The sequence below is a fragment of the Dictyostelium purpureum genome (assembly GCF_000190715.1).
Source record: "Dictyostelium purpureum unplaced genomic scaffold DICPUscaffold_19, whole genome shotgun sequence".
Taxonomy (NCBI): Eukaryota; Evosea; class Eumycetozoa; order Dictyosteliales; family Dictyosteliaceae; genus Dictyostelium; species Dictyostelium purpureum.
Genome location: NW_003519356.1, coordinates 58,887 through 75,327, shown reverse-complemented (window position 1 = coordinate 75,327; position 16,441 = coordinate 58,887). Strand labels below are relative to the sequence as shown.

General features: G+C 24.3%; 6 protein-coding genes across 6 annotated transcripts; 4 read left to right on the top strand and 2 right to left on the bottom strand.

The window, feature by feature from the left end:
- Positions 1-201: 201 nt before the first annotated feature.
- On the top strand, positions 202-1,434 carry DICPUDRAFT_27061 (uncharacterized protein; the record flags this gene model as incomplete). Its single annotated transcript, XM_003284096.1, has 2 exons — positions 202-469; positions 530-1,434. Coding segments are annotated over 2 exons (1,173 nt in total), but the record flags the coding sequence as incomplete, so codon positions are not given.
- A 303-nt stretch (positions 1,435-1,737) lies between these two features.
- DICPUDRAFT_75104 (uncharacterized protein) lies at positions 1,738-6,715 on the top strand (the record flags this gene model as incomplete). Its single annotated transcript, XM_003284095.1, has 4 exons — positions 1,738-1,746; positions 1,814-2,027; positions 2,103-5,702; positions 5,769-6,715. The coding sequence occupies 4 exons, from the start codon at positions 1,738-1,740 to the stop codon at positions 6,713-6,715; spliced, it is 4,770 nt and encodes a 1,589-aa protein (XP_003284143.1).
- Positions 6,716-8,645: 1,930 nt separating this feature from the next.
- DICPUDRAFT_147882 (uncharacterized protein) lies at positions 8,646-10,205 on the bottom strand (the record flags this gene model as incomplete). Its single annotated transcript, XM_003284071.1, has 2 exons — positions 8,646-9,152; positions 10,188-10,205. The coding sequence occupies 2 exons, from the start codon at positions 10,203-10,205 to the stop codon at positions 8,646-8,648; spliced, it is 525 nt and encodes a 174-aa protein (XP_003284119.1).
- A 227-nt stretch (positions 10,206-10,432) lies between these two features.
- Positions 10,433-12,169, top strand: DICPUDRAFT_75102 (uncharacterized protein; the record flags this gene model as incomplete). Its single annotated transcript, XM_003284094.1, has 3 exons — positions 10,433-11,675; positions 11,706-12,043; positions 12,119-12,169. 3 exons carry the CDS (start codon positions 10,433-10,435, stop codon positions 12,167-12,169), a joined length of 1,632 nt encoding a protein of 543 aa, XP_003284142.1.
- A 122-nt stretch (positions 12,170-12,291) lies between these two features.
- DICPUDRAFT_147880 (uncharacterized protein) lies at positions 12,292-12,492 on the top strand (the record flags this gene model as incomplete). Its single annotated transcript, XM_003284093.1, has 1 exon — positions 12,292-12,492. One exon carries the CDS (start codon positions 12,292-12,294, stop codon positions 12,490-12,492), a length of 201 nt encoding a protein of 66 aa, XP_003284141.1.
- Positions 12,493-12,852: 360 nt separating this feature from the next.
- DICPUDRAFT_75101 (uncharacterized protein) lies at positions 12,853-16,363 on the bottom strand (the record flags this gene model as incomplete). The annotated part of the gene is made up of 3 exons (XM_003284070.1): positions 12,853-12,964; positions 14,853-15,645; positions 15,895-16,363. The coding sequence occupies 3 exons, from the start codon at positions 16,361-16,363 to the stop codon at positions 12,853-12,855; spliced, it is 1,374 nt and encodes a 457-aa protein (XP_003284118.1).
- Between the last annotated feature and the right edge of the window lie 78 nt (positions 16,364-16,441).

The following is a 16,441-nucleotide window of genomic DNA, read 5'->3' as shown; positions in this document are numbered from 1 at the left end:
TTTAATTTTTTTTTAATTTTTTTTTTTCACATATTTTTTAAAATTTAAAAAAAAAAAAAGAAATAGAAAAGGAAAAAGAAAAATAAAAGTTAATAATTATTACTTTTTAAAATTTATATTAATAAATAAATAAATAAATAATAAAAATCAACATCCTATAATATAAATAATATTGCTTAAGTGAAAATATTATAAATCATACATAATAACAACAATAATAATAATATCAATGATGAATTAAATGAAAGTGGCTCAATAATTGAAATTAATAAAATAGAAAATAATAGCGATAATGAAGAGGTCTCATTAACATCAAATAATACCAGTAATAGTTTTTTTCAAAAAATAAGAAATAATATATCATCTTCATTTAGAAAATATACAGATAAAAACGAAGAGGAGGAAGATGAAGAAAGTAGAATTAATTATTCATATTATCTCGGTGACAATGAAGAGGATGGTAGTAATAGTAGTGGCAACGATAGCAATAATAATAATAGTATACAAACCCAACATACATTACAACCAGTTGAAAGTACTCACCCAAATACAATTACAATTACAACCAGTAATATAAATAATAGTGATAGTAATGAAGCTCAAATTACTCAACTTCCTTTATACTCTGTAAATACAACACCAACATGGTTTATAAGAGCAAACGACCCATACAGTTTAGAAAGTCATATTATAAACCATATGCGATCCAATAGCAGATACGATGCATTATTAGAACAAATTCAACAACGACATCAGCATGATGGCGATCAGAATCAATTTACACCGTACTCTAACCATTTTGCAAACGAAATCCAACAAATTAGAGATCAACAAAACAATTTAATCAAAGATAACGACATCATTGTAATAGAGCAACCGAACAATAAAATATCGATCGGTTTCTCTGAAAGCAAATTTACACATTATCACAAGAGCGGCGAGCATAATCCATCTGGTTACTTTAGTCCCAACGACGAAATCATCCAAAGACTATCAAGCCAATACAGAGAGTTTGGTATATCTTCACCCAATGGAATTCGAGACGATGTTAGCGACAATTTCTCAGATTACGGTGTTAGACTATCATTTTTCGAGTTGGAAAAGCGAAAGAAACTCTTCCTCTCTGTTCTCAGCGTCGAAATGTTTTATTATTGTCTTCTCTTGACCTCATTTACATCGTTTCATCCATTAATCGTATTCCTGTTGGTTGGTCTTGCAAACAATATATTGGCCTTAATCTCAATCAAAAGACAAAACGTTATAGCATTCTCAATATTTTTATGCATCGAAATCTTGATGATTGCTTTCAACTATTTCACCGACCTTACAGCATTATTTATTCTCAGAGTTATCTTATTTATGATAGCGTATAAATTAAGACAAGAAATGATCATATTCCAGTCATATCCAAATTCACAACAATATACAATTTAAATAATAATAATAATCTATTTTATCAATTTTTTTTTTTCAATTTTTTTTATTTATTTTTTTTATAATAAATAAATAATAAACAAACTTTTCTTTATTTTATTTATAATAAAAACCAGAGTGTATTTATAATCTTATTTTTCTCACAAATTTAAGACTTTTTTGCCAAGCTGCGAAATTTTTTTTTTAATTTTTTTAATTTTTTTTATTTTTAAAATTTTAAATTCATTAAATCAAACCATTGTTATCTTTTATATAGATATACATAAATATATGTAAAATATACAATTTAATAGATTGTAGAATATGGGCGACGTAAGTATTTATATAATAAAAATAATTAAAAACCATTAAACTAAATAATAAATTTCATTTTATACAGAATAATAACATCTACAACTACAACAATAATCAAAATAACAATAACAGTAATAATAATAATAATAATAATAATAATAATAATAATAATAATAATAATAATAATAATAATAATAATAATGAATCATTTGATTTACATAAAATAGAGTTTTTAAATTTTTATAAAGTTGTATTTGATACAAAAGAAGCATTATATAATTATATAAATCAATTTCAAAGTAAGTATATATTATAAATTATTAAAAATAATTAAATAATGATTTATTAATAAATATTTTTATTAAATTTAATAGATTTGTTTTTATCGAAATTAGGATACCATAGCATTATTAAAAATAATTTTAATGACGATCATCCATTATATCAACATTCAGATTCAATTATTAAAGAGTCAATCAAAAGCTTTCAAGACAGAAAGAATAGTTTAGAAAAAAATTTTAATTTAATTTTAAACTATTATGAAAAGTCTCTATATTTAAAATTAAAATTGGATAACTTTGATCAGTTCTTCATTAAAGAGATTTTACATGTATCAAATAGCAATGCTAAGAGCAAACATATCGAAGAGTATTTAGAATTGAAAGAATTAATTCAGAGTGAAGTTAAACAGTTTTTTCAAGATAGGGCCACTTATTTCGATTTACCAATTATAAACATTCAAATTGTATTTAACATTTTATATGACGACGTTGGCAAGGGTATTGGAAAAAGTTCAAGTTTCTTAAATCATAATAATAATATTAGTTTTAAAAATAATTTTAATAAATCTCAAACACCACATAATAGTATTAGTAATAATAATAATAATAATAATAATAATAATAATAATAATAATAATAATAATAGTTCTCAACATGAATTTGATGATCAATTATATTTAAATAATATTGTACCTCAATATTTAAATAGTTTTAAACTCTACCAAGAATATAAATTAAAGTTTAGTAGTAATATAAACGATATAAATAATCAGCAAAATTATAATAGTTTAGAAGCTCAGTTCAAAAACTATGAAAATAATATTCAAACTCAAGTATCCAGATATGAACAGTATCAAAGAAATAAAATTGATAATTTAAAATTATTGAACCAAAATTTCAAACAAAGCTCCCCAGATGTTGTAGTAAGTGGTAGTGGTGATTATGGATATCGTGGTCTTAGACACACAAGCAGCTCACTTAGTATCGGAAGTAGCAGCAGCGGCGCAGCAAGTACAGTTGGTTTTTCACAGTTTAATAGATCTGCAGAGAATGTAAATTCAATCGATAGGAAGTTAAAACTGTTAAATGTACCAGCTTTAGAGAATTTGGTGTATGATTTAGAGTTTCACAAATTTTTATGGAATAAAAGGTTCAAATTGGTAAAGAAATTCAATTGTTCAGTAATTTTCGAATACGAATTAAAGATTATTTACAGACAGAATTCAACAGCAAATAACATTATGGTTTGGAATGCAATTCCACAAACTTTTCAAAACCAAAATGTTAGAAAGTCATCAATGGTTCTTTTGAATGGTAAGGACGGTTCTGTGATTATGGAGCCCCAGATTATCGAAACTGCTGCAGATTCATTACATCAAAAGATATGGTACTTTAACTATAACCAACCTAGTGTCCCAACCGCACGAACCCATTTCACATTCAGAGAAGCAGTAGAAATCGATATTTATAAAGTTGACCTTGTTGAAGTAACTGACCCAAACGAAATTGTATTAGTCGAGCCTATTAGCGATCGTGATATCGACCTCTATCTACGTCCAACCGATATTCTAGATTTCGAAAATAACATCGAGTTTGAAGAAATGGTTCAAAAAAATGGTTTCTTTCCACAATTATTTGAAGATGGTAGTACTGAAAGTATACTCTCATTTGCTTATAGAATTTATTTATACATGATTTTAAATTTCAAGATCAATACTTTACACGATTTAAGTGGTAGGCCAGTAGAAACATTTAATGCTAAATATGGTGATTCAAATTGTCATTGTTTTTTCTTTGCTTCAATTATGCGATATCATAAAGTGCCAACAAGAATTAACTTTTGTCACCTTTCAAATATAGTTAATAATAATATGAATAATAATTATAATAATAATAATAATAATAATGGTTCAAATAATAGATATTCAACATTTGATGATTTTAAATCATTACTTCTCTCACCTTTAGAAAATAATAGTAGTTGCAATAATAATAATGAAACAGATAATGGTCAATGGTATACTAAATTAGATATTTTCATTGCTGAAATTGGTTGGGTACCTATCGATGTTACAAGAAAAGAATTTAATAATAGTAATGGTAACAATTCAACATACACTCAATCATTTGGTAAAGATCATGGTGATATGATAACGCTTGGTTTAGATTTTCATAGTGAAATACCTTTTTTAAATCATCCAAATAATCCATTTATAACAATTCAACAAATGAAATATCAAAATGGTACAAGTGAAAGAGAAAAAGTAGAATTAATCAAAGCAACTACAATATATTCACATAAAACTCAATTAAAATTACTACCTTCACCATGCAAACAAGAACAATCTAAATTTGAAAAAACTTTATTAAATGCTTTATATTATCATTATAATAAAACCAATTATAAACAGTTTGATAATTTTAAAGTTATTAAAAGTTTAAATAGTAGTCAATCAGTAAATAGTGACACAAATAGCACTCATTCTATAACTAGTGATTTTAATAATGATAATAATAGCAATTGTAATATTAATAACAAAACAAATAGTAGTATTAACAATAATGTTAATAATAATGTTAGCAATAGTGTAAATAATAGTACTACTAATTTGAATGGCAATGATAACAGTAACAGTAACAGTAACAGTAGCAGTAACAATAATAGTAATAGTAACAGTAATAGCAACAATAACAATAACAATAACAATAACAATAACAATAACAATAACAGTAATAGTAGTATTAATAGTAATAGTAATAGTAATAGTAATAGTAATAGTAATAGTAATAGTAATAGTAATAGTAATAGTAATAGTAATAGTAATAGTAATAGTAATAGTAATAGTAATAGTAATAGTAATAGTAATAGTAATAGTAATAGTAATAGTAATAGTAACAGTAATAGTAATATTAATAATCAAGGTTTATTCTCATGCCCAATATGTAATAAAAAATTTATAGAGTCTGAAATTAATGCTCATGTAATAACTCATCTAGATGAAGTTAATAGTGATAACAACGTTGAAATAGAAAATGGTGATATTAACACATCAATATCAACAGCATCTACAGCCACAACACCCGCACCAGCACCAATACCAATTCCAATACCAACTCCAATACCAACACCACCTACAACAACAACGACATCAACAACAAGCAATATAACAAATATTTTAGATATTAGAAATTTAGTTATTAATATTGAAGAAGGCGATGAAGATTACACAATTCAAGGACGTATGGTACAACCACCACTTCAAATGCCAGCAAAATCTACATTAAAGAAAAAGAAATTTTTATCAAAAGTTGGGTTATTTAAAGATAAAAAAGAAAAAGAAACCAAAGATAGTAATAGTGAGTTTAATGATATTATAAACCTAAACTTTAATAATAACAATAGTAATAATAATATCAGTATGAATAGTAACTATAGTAATAATCCAAATAGAATACAAAATAATATAGAAACTATTGATACAGGTAATGAATTAATTTATAGCCCAGAAACTTTTTCACCAGCCGATAATCAACCTCAAACCAACAATAACATACCATCAAAACCTAGTAAATCAAGTAAATCACCAAAAATTAAACACAAATCAAAGAAATCACAAAGTTTATCACCAACCACAAATAAAGATGAACCATCTTATGAATCTTATCTAAATGATCATCAAGCTCATCAAAATTGTAATTAAAAAGATACATATAAAAATAATTTATAAAAATAATATTCTAATCCATTTTTTTTTATAGTGTGGGATAAAAAAATATTTAAATTAAAAATAGAATCAAATGGTATTATAAAATATAACTATTGTAAGGAAATTAGTTTGGTTAGAGGAAGTATTGAAAAATCAATTTATTATTTAAATAAACCATGTAATTTACCGAGTCAAAAAATCAACTATACAGCATTTTCAGTTTATAACGATGATGGTGAAATGATATGCGATTCAGAGATAATACCAACAGATTTGAATCCAATCTATAGAATAACATTAAATAGACCACCAGCTAAATATCAGTTAAGACAAGAGATCCAAGCAGAGCTTTTCAAGGTTTCATTAGTCGAAGCAGAGCCAGATGAGATAGTACATGTCGAACAATTGACTACTGAGGAGCGTGAATTTTATTTAAGACAAGAGTACTATTTAGATAGTCAACAGCAAGAGTTTCAGCAATTTATACTTTTACAAAAACTTTATCCACAACGTTTCTCTGATGGCAATATCGAGTCTCTATTATGTTTTGGTTATAGAGTTGCATTATATCTAAAGCGAATCGAATACTCACCAGATCATTCAAATCAAGAACCACTTGAGACTATTAGATTGGGTAAAGCTGACTCTTGTTCATTTGCAATTATTTATCAAATGATTTTAAGATTCTCCGGTGTCCCTTGTCGTACTCTAAGCGGTAAAAACTCTGGTTTATCCGGTCGTATAGAAATAGTCCACTACAAAAATGAATTTTATCACCCAACTATAGGATGGATACCTGTTTGTAACAGTATTTATGACCCTAGTGTTTACAATAAGTATTGTTTTGCTCAAGATATAGGTAATCATTTGTCTCTTTCAATCAACAAAATTAAATCTGATGAATTAAAAAAAGAATTTCAATTATTAAACCCATTGCATATTCATCATTACTATGATAAACCAATATTTAATCAAAATGATACTTTAAAAATTAATTAAATAAATAATTATAATTACAATAAAATTTATTTAAATTTTTTTTCAAAAATAATATTTTTCCAAATTTTTTCTTAACTTTTTTAATTTATCCCACAATATATATTTTTAATATTTTTAGGGTGTATTAATTTATTTTTTTATTTATCTTTCTGAGGAATAGTTTAAAGGGTGCTCTGATAATCGAATACATCGAACAAAATCGTTTTTTACTAAAAAAAGTTTTAAGTCAAAATTAACCTTCAATTGCGTATAAAATATTAAATAGAGTCTAATTCAAAATTTAGCTCTGTTTAATAATCTCGATATCGCAAACACTCTTAAACTAATCTTTTTTTTTTTTTTTTAATATAATTTGATAGACATAGGGACATTATATTATAATATATTGTTATTTTATTTTTATTTTTATTAAATTTATCGTCACTTTTATATATTCAAACAAAAATTTTAAAAAAAGCATCCATCAATACAGTTTAATTAATTTATAAAAGATTTCAAACAAAATGGAAAAAATTTACCATATGGTTTTTAAAAAATAAAAAACAATAAAAATTTATTTTATTAAAAAATTTAAAATTATAGATCTTTATTTTGATAATGAATAGAAAATTAACTAGTGATGGAGAATTTTTAATTCTATATAATAACAATAAATGATAAAATTGATGATGAAGGTTGACCCGGATCTGTGACCAAATGACATTAAATTGTACTTAATAAAATGGATGAAAGTGTTAATTGTTTTTGTAGATGGTATTTAATTGATAATTTTCATTTTTATTTTCATTATCATTTTCGTTATTATTAATATTATTGTTTATATTTATATTATTGTTATTATTATGTGTTCAAATAGAAAGAATTAAAATCTAATTAAGCTTTAAAATTAAATATTAGTTTCTTTTATATTCAAATATAATAATAATTATATAAATATTAACTTTATAAATACCTTTAAAGTAGAAATACCCTAATGAATGATGAATGACCTGAAAAACACAATTAAAAAAAATAAAGTAGACCCCAATGAATAATGGGTGACTTGGAAAAACCCCCTAATGCTTGATAAATGACGTTAAAAACCCAATTAAAAAGAATAAACTAAACCTCAATGAATGATGAATGATTTGAAAAAACCACAGCGTTTGATGAATTAAAAAACCCACAATGTTTGACGAATTAAAAACAACCCACAATGTATGATGAACGATTTGAAAAAACAACCCACAATGTTTGACGAATTAAGAACCACAGCGTTTGATGAATTAAAAACAACCCACAATGTATGATGGACGATTTGGAAAAACAACCCCAATGTATGATGAACGATTTGAAAAAACCACAGCGTTTGAATGACTTAATAAACTCACAATGTATGATGAAAGATTTGAAAACAACCCCAATGTTTAATGAATGACTCGAAAACCACATTTAAAAAGAATATGTTGAATCCCAATGTATGATGGGTGACTTGAAAACCCCAATTAAAAAGAATATACTGAACCTCAATGTTTTATGAATGACTTGAAACCCCCAATGTATTACTAATGACTTGAAAACCCCGATTAAAAAGAAAATACTGAACCTCAAATGTTTGATGAATGACTTGAAAACCAGATTAAAAAGAAGATATTGAACCCCAAATGTTTGATGAGTGACCTGAAAAAAACAGTTGCCAGTGTTTGATGAATTACTTGAAAAAGACAATTATAAAGAAAATACTGAACCTCGAATCAATGGAATATATGGAACCACCAATGTATAAATAATTACTCGTAATAAATAACGTATTGAAACTGAAAAAGAAAGAATTGAATCTGAACTAAATAATAATGAATATCCCAATGTAGACTTAAATAGAACGTGTGAAGCTTTAAAGAGAATGAATTAAACTAAATATGAATTAACTCTATCTTTATATTTTGGCTCTTCATTGATCTTCATTTAGGGAAAATTTAATTTTCTTTTTTTTATCCCTTCTATCTCTGTCTATATCCCTTTCTTTTCTCTTTTTTCTTTTTTCCTTTTCCATTTCTTTTTGTCTTTTCCTTTCCTTTTCTTTTCTTCTCTTTTCTATTTCTTTTTGTCTTTTTCTTTCCTTTTCTTTTCTTCTCTTTTCATCTTTTTCTTTTTTAAATTTTATGATTTGTTCACTTTGGCTGTAGTTTGTCAATAAAAGAGTTGGTCCATTATAATCTGATTGATTTCTTCTTTTTGATATTTCATCAAACTCTTTCCAAGCCCCATGGACCTTTTGTCTTACTCTTCTTTCAATATCTTGTTTTGTTTCACTTGCATTCCCTCTTTTTTTATGTTGTTGATTATTTTGATGCTGATGCTGATGTTGATTTTGGTGTTGATATTGAAATTGAAATTGTTGTTGTTGTTGGGCTTGTTGTTGTTGGTTTTGTTGTTCTAATTCCTCAACAACAATGTTCTAAATCCGAAATCAATTGGATTTAGGTCAATGTAATACCGATCAAGGAAATTCAGTAAAATAGTTAATAATAAATAATATATATTAATTAAATAAATTTTTTTATTTTTATTATTACCTTTTTTAGAGTAAATAATTTTTAAAAATATTATAAATATAATTCTTTTTTTTTTATATTTCTGAATATGTATTTATTTTTTTTAATTAATTTATCTGATGTGTTTATAAATAATATTTTTTTATTTTTAAATATATATATATATTTCCAGTTTTTTTTAGTTTAAAAAGTGTTTAATAGAAATGATTTTTTTTCTTGGATTTTATTAAAATTATTTAATCTGAACTGAAATCGGTACTGATGGAGTCATATAAGGACCAAATAAACCTGTATGTATTGGAAAGCAATTGACTGTGACCTGCTACTGATCCATGCGGTCTTAATTTTATAAAAATATTTAAAGAACTTTTAAAAATCTTGTCAATAATACATTGAAATTGCTTTTTTGCTATTTTCTTGGTTATTTTTAATTGCATTTCCAAAATGGACAAAAATTGAGATGGCAACTTCGGTTTGTTTAATATTTGCTTGTTCCGGATTTGAAATGCAACTATACATTGTGGAGAGGATAGAGCAAACCATATAGAAAATAAATTAAAAATAAAGATAAAAATAAATGAGGAAAAAATGTTTTTTAGTTAATTATTCATTTTTAAATTAAATTTTTAATTTATAATGGTGATATGATGTGAATTATAAATTATTAAATATTTAATGGATTTGATTTTTATTAAAATTGATAGTTATTATGGTGAAACGTGATAAATATATAAATATAAAATTATTTAATTTATTAAAAAATATTAAAATTAAAAAAAATATAAAAAATGAAAAAGAAATTAAATAGTTATTATGAAGTTTATTGTGTGATGATTTTTTTTTTTTTAAATAAATATTTGTAAATTTTATATAATAATATTTTATTCAATTTCTATTTATTATATGATTGTCATTAAAATTTAAAAAAAAATACATACAATGAGGTTGAGGCACATATTTTTATTATAATAATATTATTATAATATATGAACATCATATACCCCATTACAATGATATATAAAAAGGATATGTTTAATTTTTTTTTTGAAAAAAAAAATAAAAAATTTTTTTTAAAAAAACCTCATTCTATAATTTTTTTTTTTTCTTTTTTTTTTTTTTCTTTACAAATAAATAACTTTACATTTTTATACATATATTTTTTTGTCTCAATAAAAAAAAAAAAATGGATAATTTATATATTTTAATTTGTATATTTTTAATTATCATTTTTTGTATCTATATTTTATATAAAAATATAATTAATAAAATTAATAATAATAATAATAATAATAATAATAGTAGTTTTAATAATAATATTAATAATAATAATTATAATAATGATAATAATTTTAATTTTAATAATAATAATAATTATAACTACATCAATAATAATAATAATAATTTTTATAATAATCATATTAATAATTATAATCATTGCAATTATAATGATAATAATAATAATAATTATAACTCTATTAATAATAATAATTTTTATAATAATAATAATGATAATAATTATAATCATTATAATTTTAATTATAATAATAATTTTAATAATAATAATAATTTAAATAATTATAGTGATATTTATAATAATAATAATAATATTAATTTAAATAATAATTATTATGATGATAATAATAATATAATTTATGATAACAATAACAATAATAATAATAATAATTATAATAATAATGGTAAAAATGGTGTAAGATATTTACCATCTCGTTTTTTCAAAGATACACCAACACAAGAAACACAAGAAAGAACCACCCCAACATTTATTCCTTCAAACATTGCCTCTAATGATAGCAATAATAATAACAATAATTACAACATCAATAATAGAAACCAATCATTAGAGTCAGATCCATTAGTTTTAGAGATTCTAAGAAGGGATAAAGAACAAACAGAAAGGGAGAAGGCAAACAAAGCTCTCAGAAAAGAAGTATTGGATTTTGCAAGAGAAATCAGAGAATCTGAACGTTCAGAAAGATTAACCAGAGAAAGACAAGAAAGAGAACGTTTAGAAGCTTTAGAAAGAGAAAGAATCTTTAGAGAGCAACAAGAATGGGGACGTACCCAATATTTATTAAGAATTGAAAGAGAACGTCAAGAAAGGGTACGTCTAGAACAATTAGAGACTGAAAGAATTGAAAGAGAGAGAATAGAAAGAGAGCAACAAGAATGGGAACGTACCCAATATTTATTAAGAATCGAAAGAGAACGTCAAGAAAGGGTACGTCAAGAACAATTAGAGAGAGAAAGAAGAGAAAGAGAAAGAGTTGCAAGAGAGCAACAAGAAAGGGAACGTGCCCAAACTTTATTAAGAGAAAGGGTACGTAGGGATGCAATAGAAAGAGATAGATCACAAAGAGTTGCCAGAGAGCAACAACAACATTTGGAAGAAGCCCGAGAATATATTCGTTACTTAAATTCATAAAGAGAACGATTAGATGTATTACTTCAACAAAGGGCAAATAGAAGAAATTTAGAAAGAGAACGTGCCCAAGAAACACAAGAAGAAAATCAAAGGGTACGTAGAGAACAATTTGAAGCCTTAAGATTGCAACAAGAAAGATTACAACAAATAAGATTGCAACAAGAAAGTCAACCACAACAAATGGAACAAGACGAAGACCAAAACACCTGCACAGTTTGCTTAAATCAGGTAGAAGCCATTAATAGTGCATCAATTGATTGTGTTCATAAATTTTGCTTTGAATGCATTACTAGATGGTATTCTCGTACTAGAACCTGTCCAACTTGCAGACATCCAATTTCAAGTATTAGAGTAAGTAATTCATACATTCATATTTATACTTTATAAATAAAACATATATTAATTTAATTTATTATTTAATTGTAGAGAGATAATCAAAATGAGGGTTTAACAAATGATGCAATGAACATTGATTAATAATATAAATAACACTTTAAACAGTATGGATGTCCAATAGCATTTCGATTACAATATTCCAATCCATAGGGAAAATATAGATTTTTAATTTAATCGTCATCAATTAGCTGGCCACCAATTAGATGATGATTTTAACCTCAATCAATAATACTCTATCTATATGGAATAATAACGAAATCAATCAAGATCATATCAGAAAACAACTTCATCGGACAAACATTACCATTCATTGCATTATCCTCAACTCTTCAAAAAAGGTTAAAGAAGTTCCAAAGGTTTCATATGCTAGTTCTCTTATGGTAACTATTAAGTTAATATTTTAATAAATAATACTAAGATTGAATATAAAAAAACTAATATTAAATTTTAAATCCTATATAGTTTAAATATAATACTTTCTCTTCCATTATAATCATGATCTATACTAAATGTCAATATGTGTGCATTCCCTAAGGTAACTATAATGTTAATATTTAAATAATTATTATATTTGAATATAAAATTTACCAATATCTTATTCTTTTTTAGTTTAAATCTTTCTCATATACATCAAAAAGTTCAATATTTAATTCTTTCTCATTCAACACGTTGCCATGTTTAGGTATTTGTTTTATCAAAGTAAATACAATAATAATATTTACATAATTATTAAAATATAAAAGAAACTAATATTTATTTCATATTTAGATTAATTCTCTCTCTTTCAGTTTCATATATAATTTAATATTTTCTCTTTCAGTATAACCAAGTTCTTTATCTAATGCCAACATTGGGGTATTGGTATTTTTAAGGTAACTAAATATTATTATTTACATAATTATTAAAATTAAAAGAAACTAATATTTATTTTTTTATATTTAGATTAAATCTCTCTTTCGGTCTCATATATTGTTTAATTATAATACTTCTCCTTCATTATAATCAGGTTCTTTATTAAATGCCAACATTGGGGTATTTGTATTTTTAAGGTAACTTTAATGGTATTATTTACATAATTATTAAATTTGAATATAAAAGAAACTAATATTTTATTTTATACCTTTTTAGCTTAATTTTAATTCTTTCTTGTTCAGTTTCAACATTTTATTTATTTAAAATCATTAATCATACATTGGGGGTATGTTTAATTCTTTTCAATTGTGTTTTTTTCAAATCATTCTTGAAACATTGGGGTTTTTTTTCAGTATGAACACATTTTAAAGTCACAATTCAAACATCAGGGTTCTGTTTATTCTATGTAAATATTACTATTTTATTTTTATTTTAAAATTGATTAAAACTAATCGTTAAAAATCATCCTTTTAACTTTTATTTATTAAATAATCACATTTAATATCATTTTTCAGTAGTATAACCCAATTTTAATCTAACCTTTACCACATTTTTAATTTTTCAGTATAATATAATAATCAAATAATGATAATAATAATTAAAAAAAAACTAAAAGTAATCAGTCTTCGGCCATTCTCAGTAATCAGTAGCCAATGAAGCTCAAAAGTATTGCTCAAAGTAGAGGTCCATCATTGTTTGGGTTTGCCAATATGCACTTAGCTAACAAGAAACTATAATTTCCGCCCTAAATCTCAAGTAAATCATGGACTTCAATTGGCCTTTCATAAATCATAATAGATGCATCAGTATTGGGTTCTTTAAATTTTACCACTTAAAGCCATTTTTGTTCTGGTATGGTTCCATTAAAAATGGGATTATTTTTTTACAACTCTAAATATTTTCAGTAATATGCAATTATCATTAAAAAAGGATTTTAGAAATCTATTTCAATTCAAAAATATAATTTGGTATATTTAAATTTCGAATCAAAATCAAGTAGAAAGGGTTGTACATTTAGATGTAGTAGGTTAGGACCAATAAATATATCATTTGGTAATATTGAAGGCATTCCACAAACTAAAGTATAAGACTACTTTTTCAAATTCCATTTTTAAAGATGACTATTCCAAATGCTTCAGGTGTCAAGTATTTTAATTAATTTTCATTATTAAAAGCTAATAGCCAAACTATGTAGATATTTTTAATTAATCTCAATTACAATCAAATTCAAAATCAAAATTGGTATCAACTTTAGATATACTTTATAATTCAATTAATAATCGGTATACAGTTTTGATAATTTTCGGTACTTAGATTTCAGGTGTAATCTATTTATTCACACATTCAATCAGAAATAGCAATAAAATTAGCAAAGTCAAATAAATTTAGACAAGTATAGCTCAATGACTTAGAATGTGTACTAAAGAAACCATGTAGGGCTAGTCCAACAGTTTGTTTTTATATAAATCTAATAAACAACAACAAATCATTCAAGTTTCAAAGCATTATTATATATAACTCCGTGAATCAGGAACAACAGATATTATCAGAGTTAGAGTGATAAACAGTTTTATACTTTATAAAAAAATTCTTATTAAAACAGATAATACCTATGTTACAGAGTTATTTCTATATGTTCTGTAGATGAACATCTAAATAATAGATTCAAATTAAAAATTCAATAATAAATTTTATTTATCAATATCATTGTATAATAATAAACTGTAAATAGAAAGAAATAGTCTGTGCGGATATTTGAATAGATTATTTTTTTTTCTTTTATTTTTTTTTCATTATTTTTATATCAAAAAAATTGATGTAGTTAAATTTATAATAGTTGTTTATTTCTGACCAAACTAATAAAGTGTTTGAAAAAGTTTTATTTGTTGATGATTCTATTAATAGCCATGCCCTAATTAATGACCAATTTTCGGTGTGTTTACGATCCATAGAAATTGTGGTTAGAATGATCGAGTCTTGTTTCTTTATAAAGAGTAATATCTGGTCCAAATAAAGTTGATATTTTTCCAATTTTAAACCTACTATATTTAAAAATTTGACAGAGTTATTTTTTTTTAAAGCTTTTAATTGTTCGATACCATACAAACTAAAATCAATTGTGATATGTTGCGATTTTGAATTTAAGAGTAAATATTCGATAACTGGGTTTGGATATTTGTTTTTTGGAATAAGTAAGCTACTACATGAGTTGTTTAAAAGTTCTAGTGGCTCTTTGATATCTTGAACAGCGGAACAATTGTTAAAAATTAAACCTTTAATATCAGTGATGGAAGATGATAGTTTAAAAGGTAATGGGAGATTCATTGATATGTTACAGTCTAGGGTTTGAATATTGTGGCTAGAGGAGGTAAACAGAAACTGAATTAATTTGAAAACTGTGGTGTTTTGGTATTTTTGAAGGTGATGAATTCTTAATTTTAAATGTCTGAGATTATGGGCATATTTTAAATACACATTAACCAAATCTGCATATAAGTTATTGTCATTGCCACCCACTGTCAAAGTTTCTCTATCTGTTAAATCTAAACTTAATGATTCTATAAGACTGTTTTTTAATAAATAAGTGAAAATTGTGTAGGAGTTTAAATAGAATTCAAAATCTAATGGATAAACAAAGTGCAGTTCTCTTAAATTTGAAAATGTATTGATTATTTTAATAATTTCATATGAATATAAATTGGTGTCGAAATTTTCTATTGTTAGTTTGGTGATGTATGGTAGTTGAATTTTTTTGAAATTATCCATTAATCTATCTGTAAATAATATTGATTGGAGGTGGAGAGTTTTTAGACTGATATTTAGCTGTTGGTTGACACTTGGCTGGGCGAGATACTCTATTATTTTGCAATGTTGTTTTTCATTGAACATCATACTTTCTCTGAATACTATGGAGAGGGTTTCTAAATTAGTTATATTTGAAAACAAAATATCATAGTCATTAAAATCCAAATCGCAATTAACCAAAACTTCTAATTCTTTTAACTCTGAAAAAAATAGCCGTACGCCTTCTTTCCCATTGAATTCGTAGTAATGGTTTAAAAATGTAGATATGTTTTGTGTTGAAATTCTTAGGTTCACAGGTATCCCGCTTTGAATTGAAAATCTATTTGTGAAATATTTCTTGTAAACATCCAATATTTGATACTCGAATGAATAGCTTCTAACCAGGTTATCTCTTGCATGTTTGAACCATAACCAATTCACTAAAATTAAATATAGCTTCCATTTTATTTTGCAATCTAAATATTTTTCTTTTTTTTTAATTCTATATTTATTTAAATCATTCCAACAATAATCTAAAATTTTAAGTTGTAAATAATTTGGAAATTTTATATTATTCATTATTTTAATTTATTTTATGTTACTTGTTGTTTTATTATTTTTAAAAAAAATAACTAAAATTTTATAAATTAAATATTT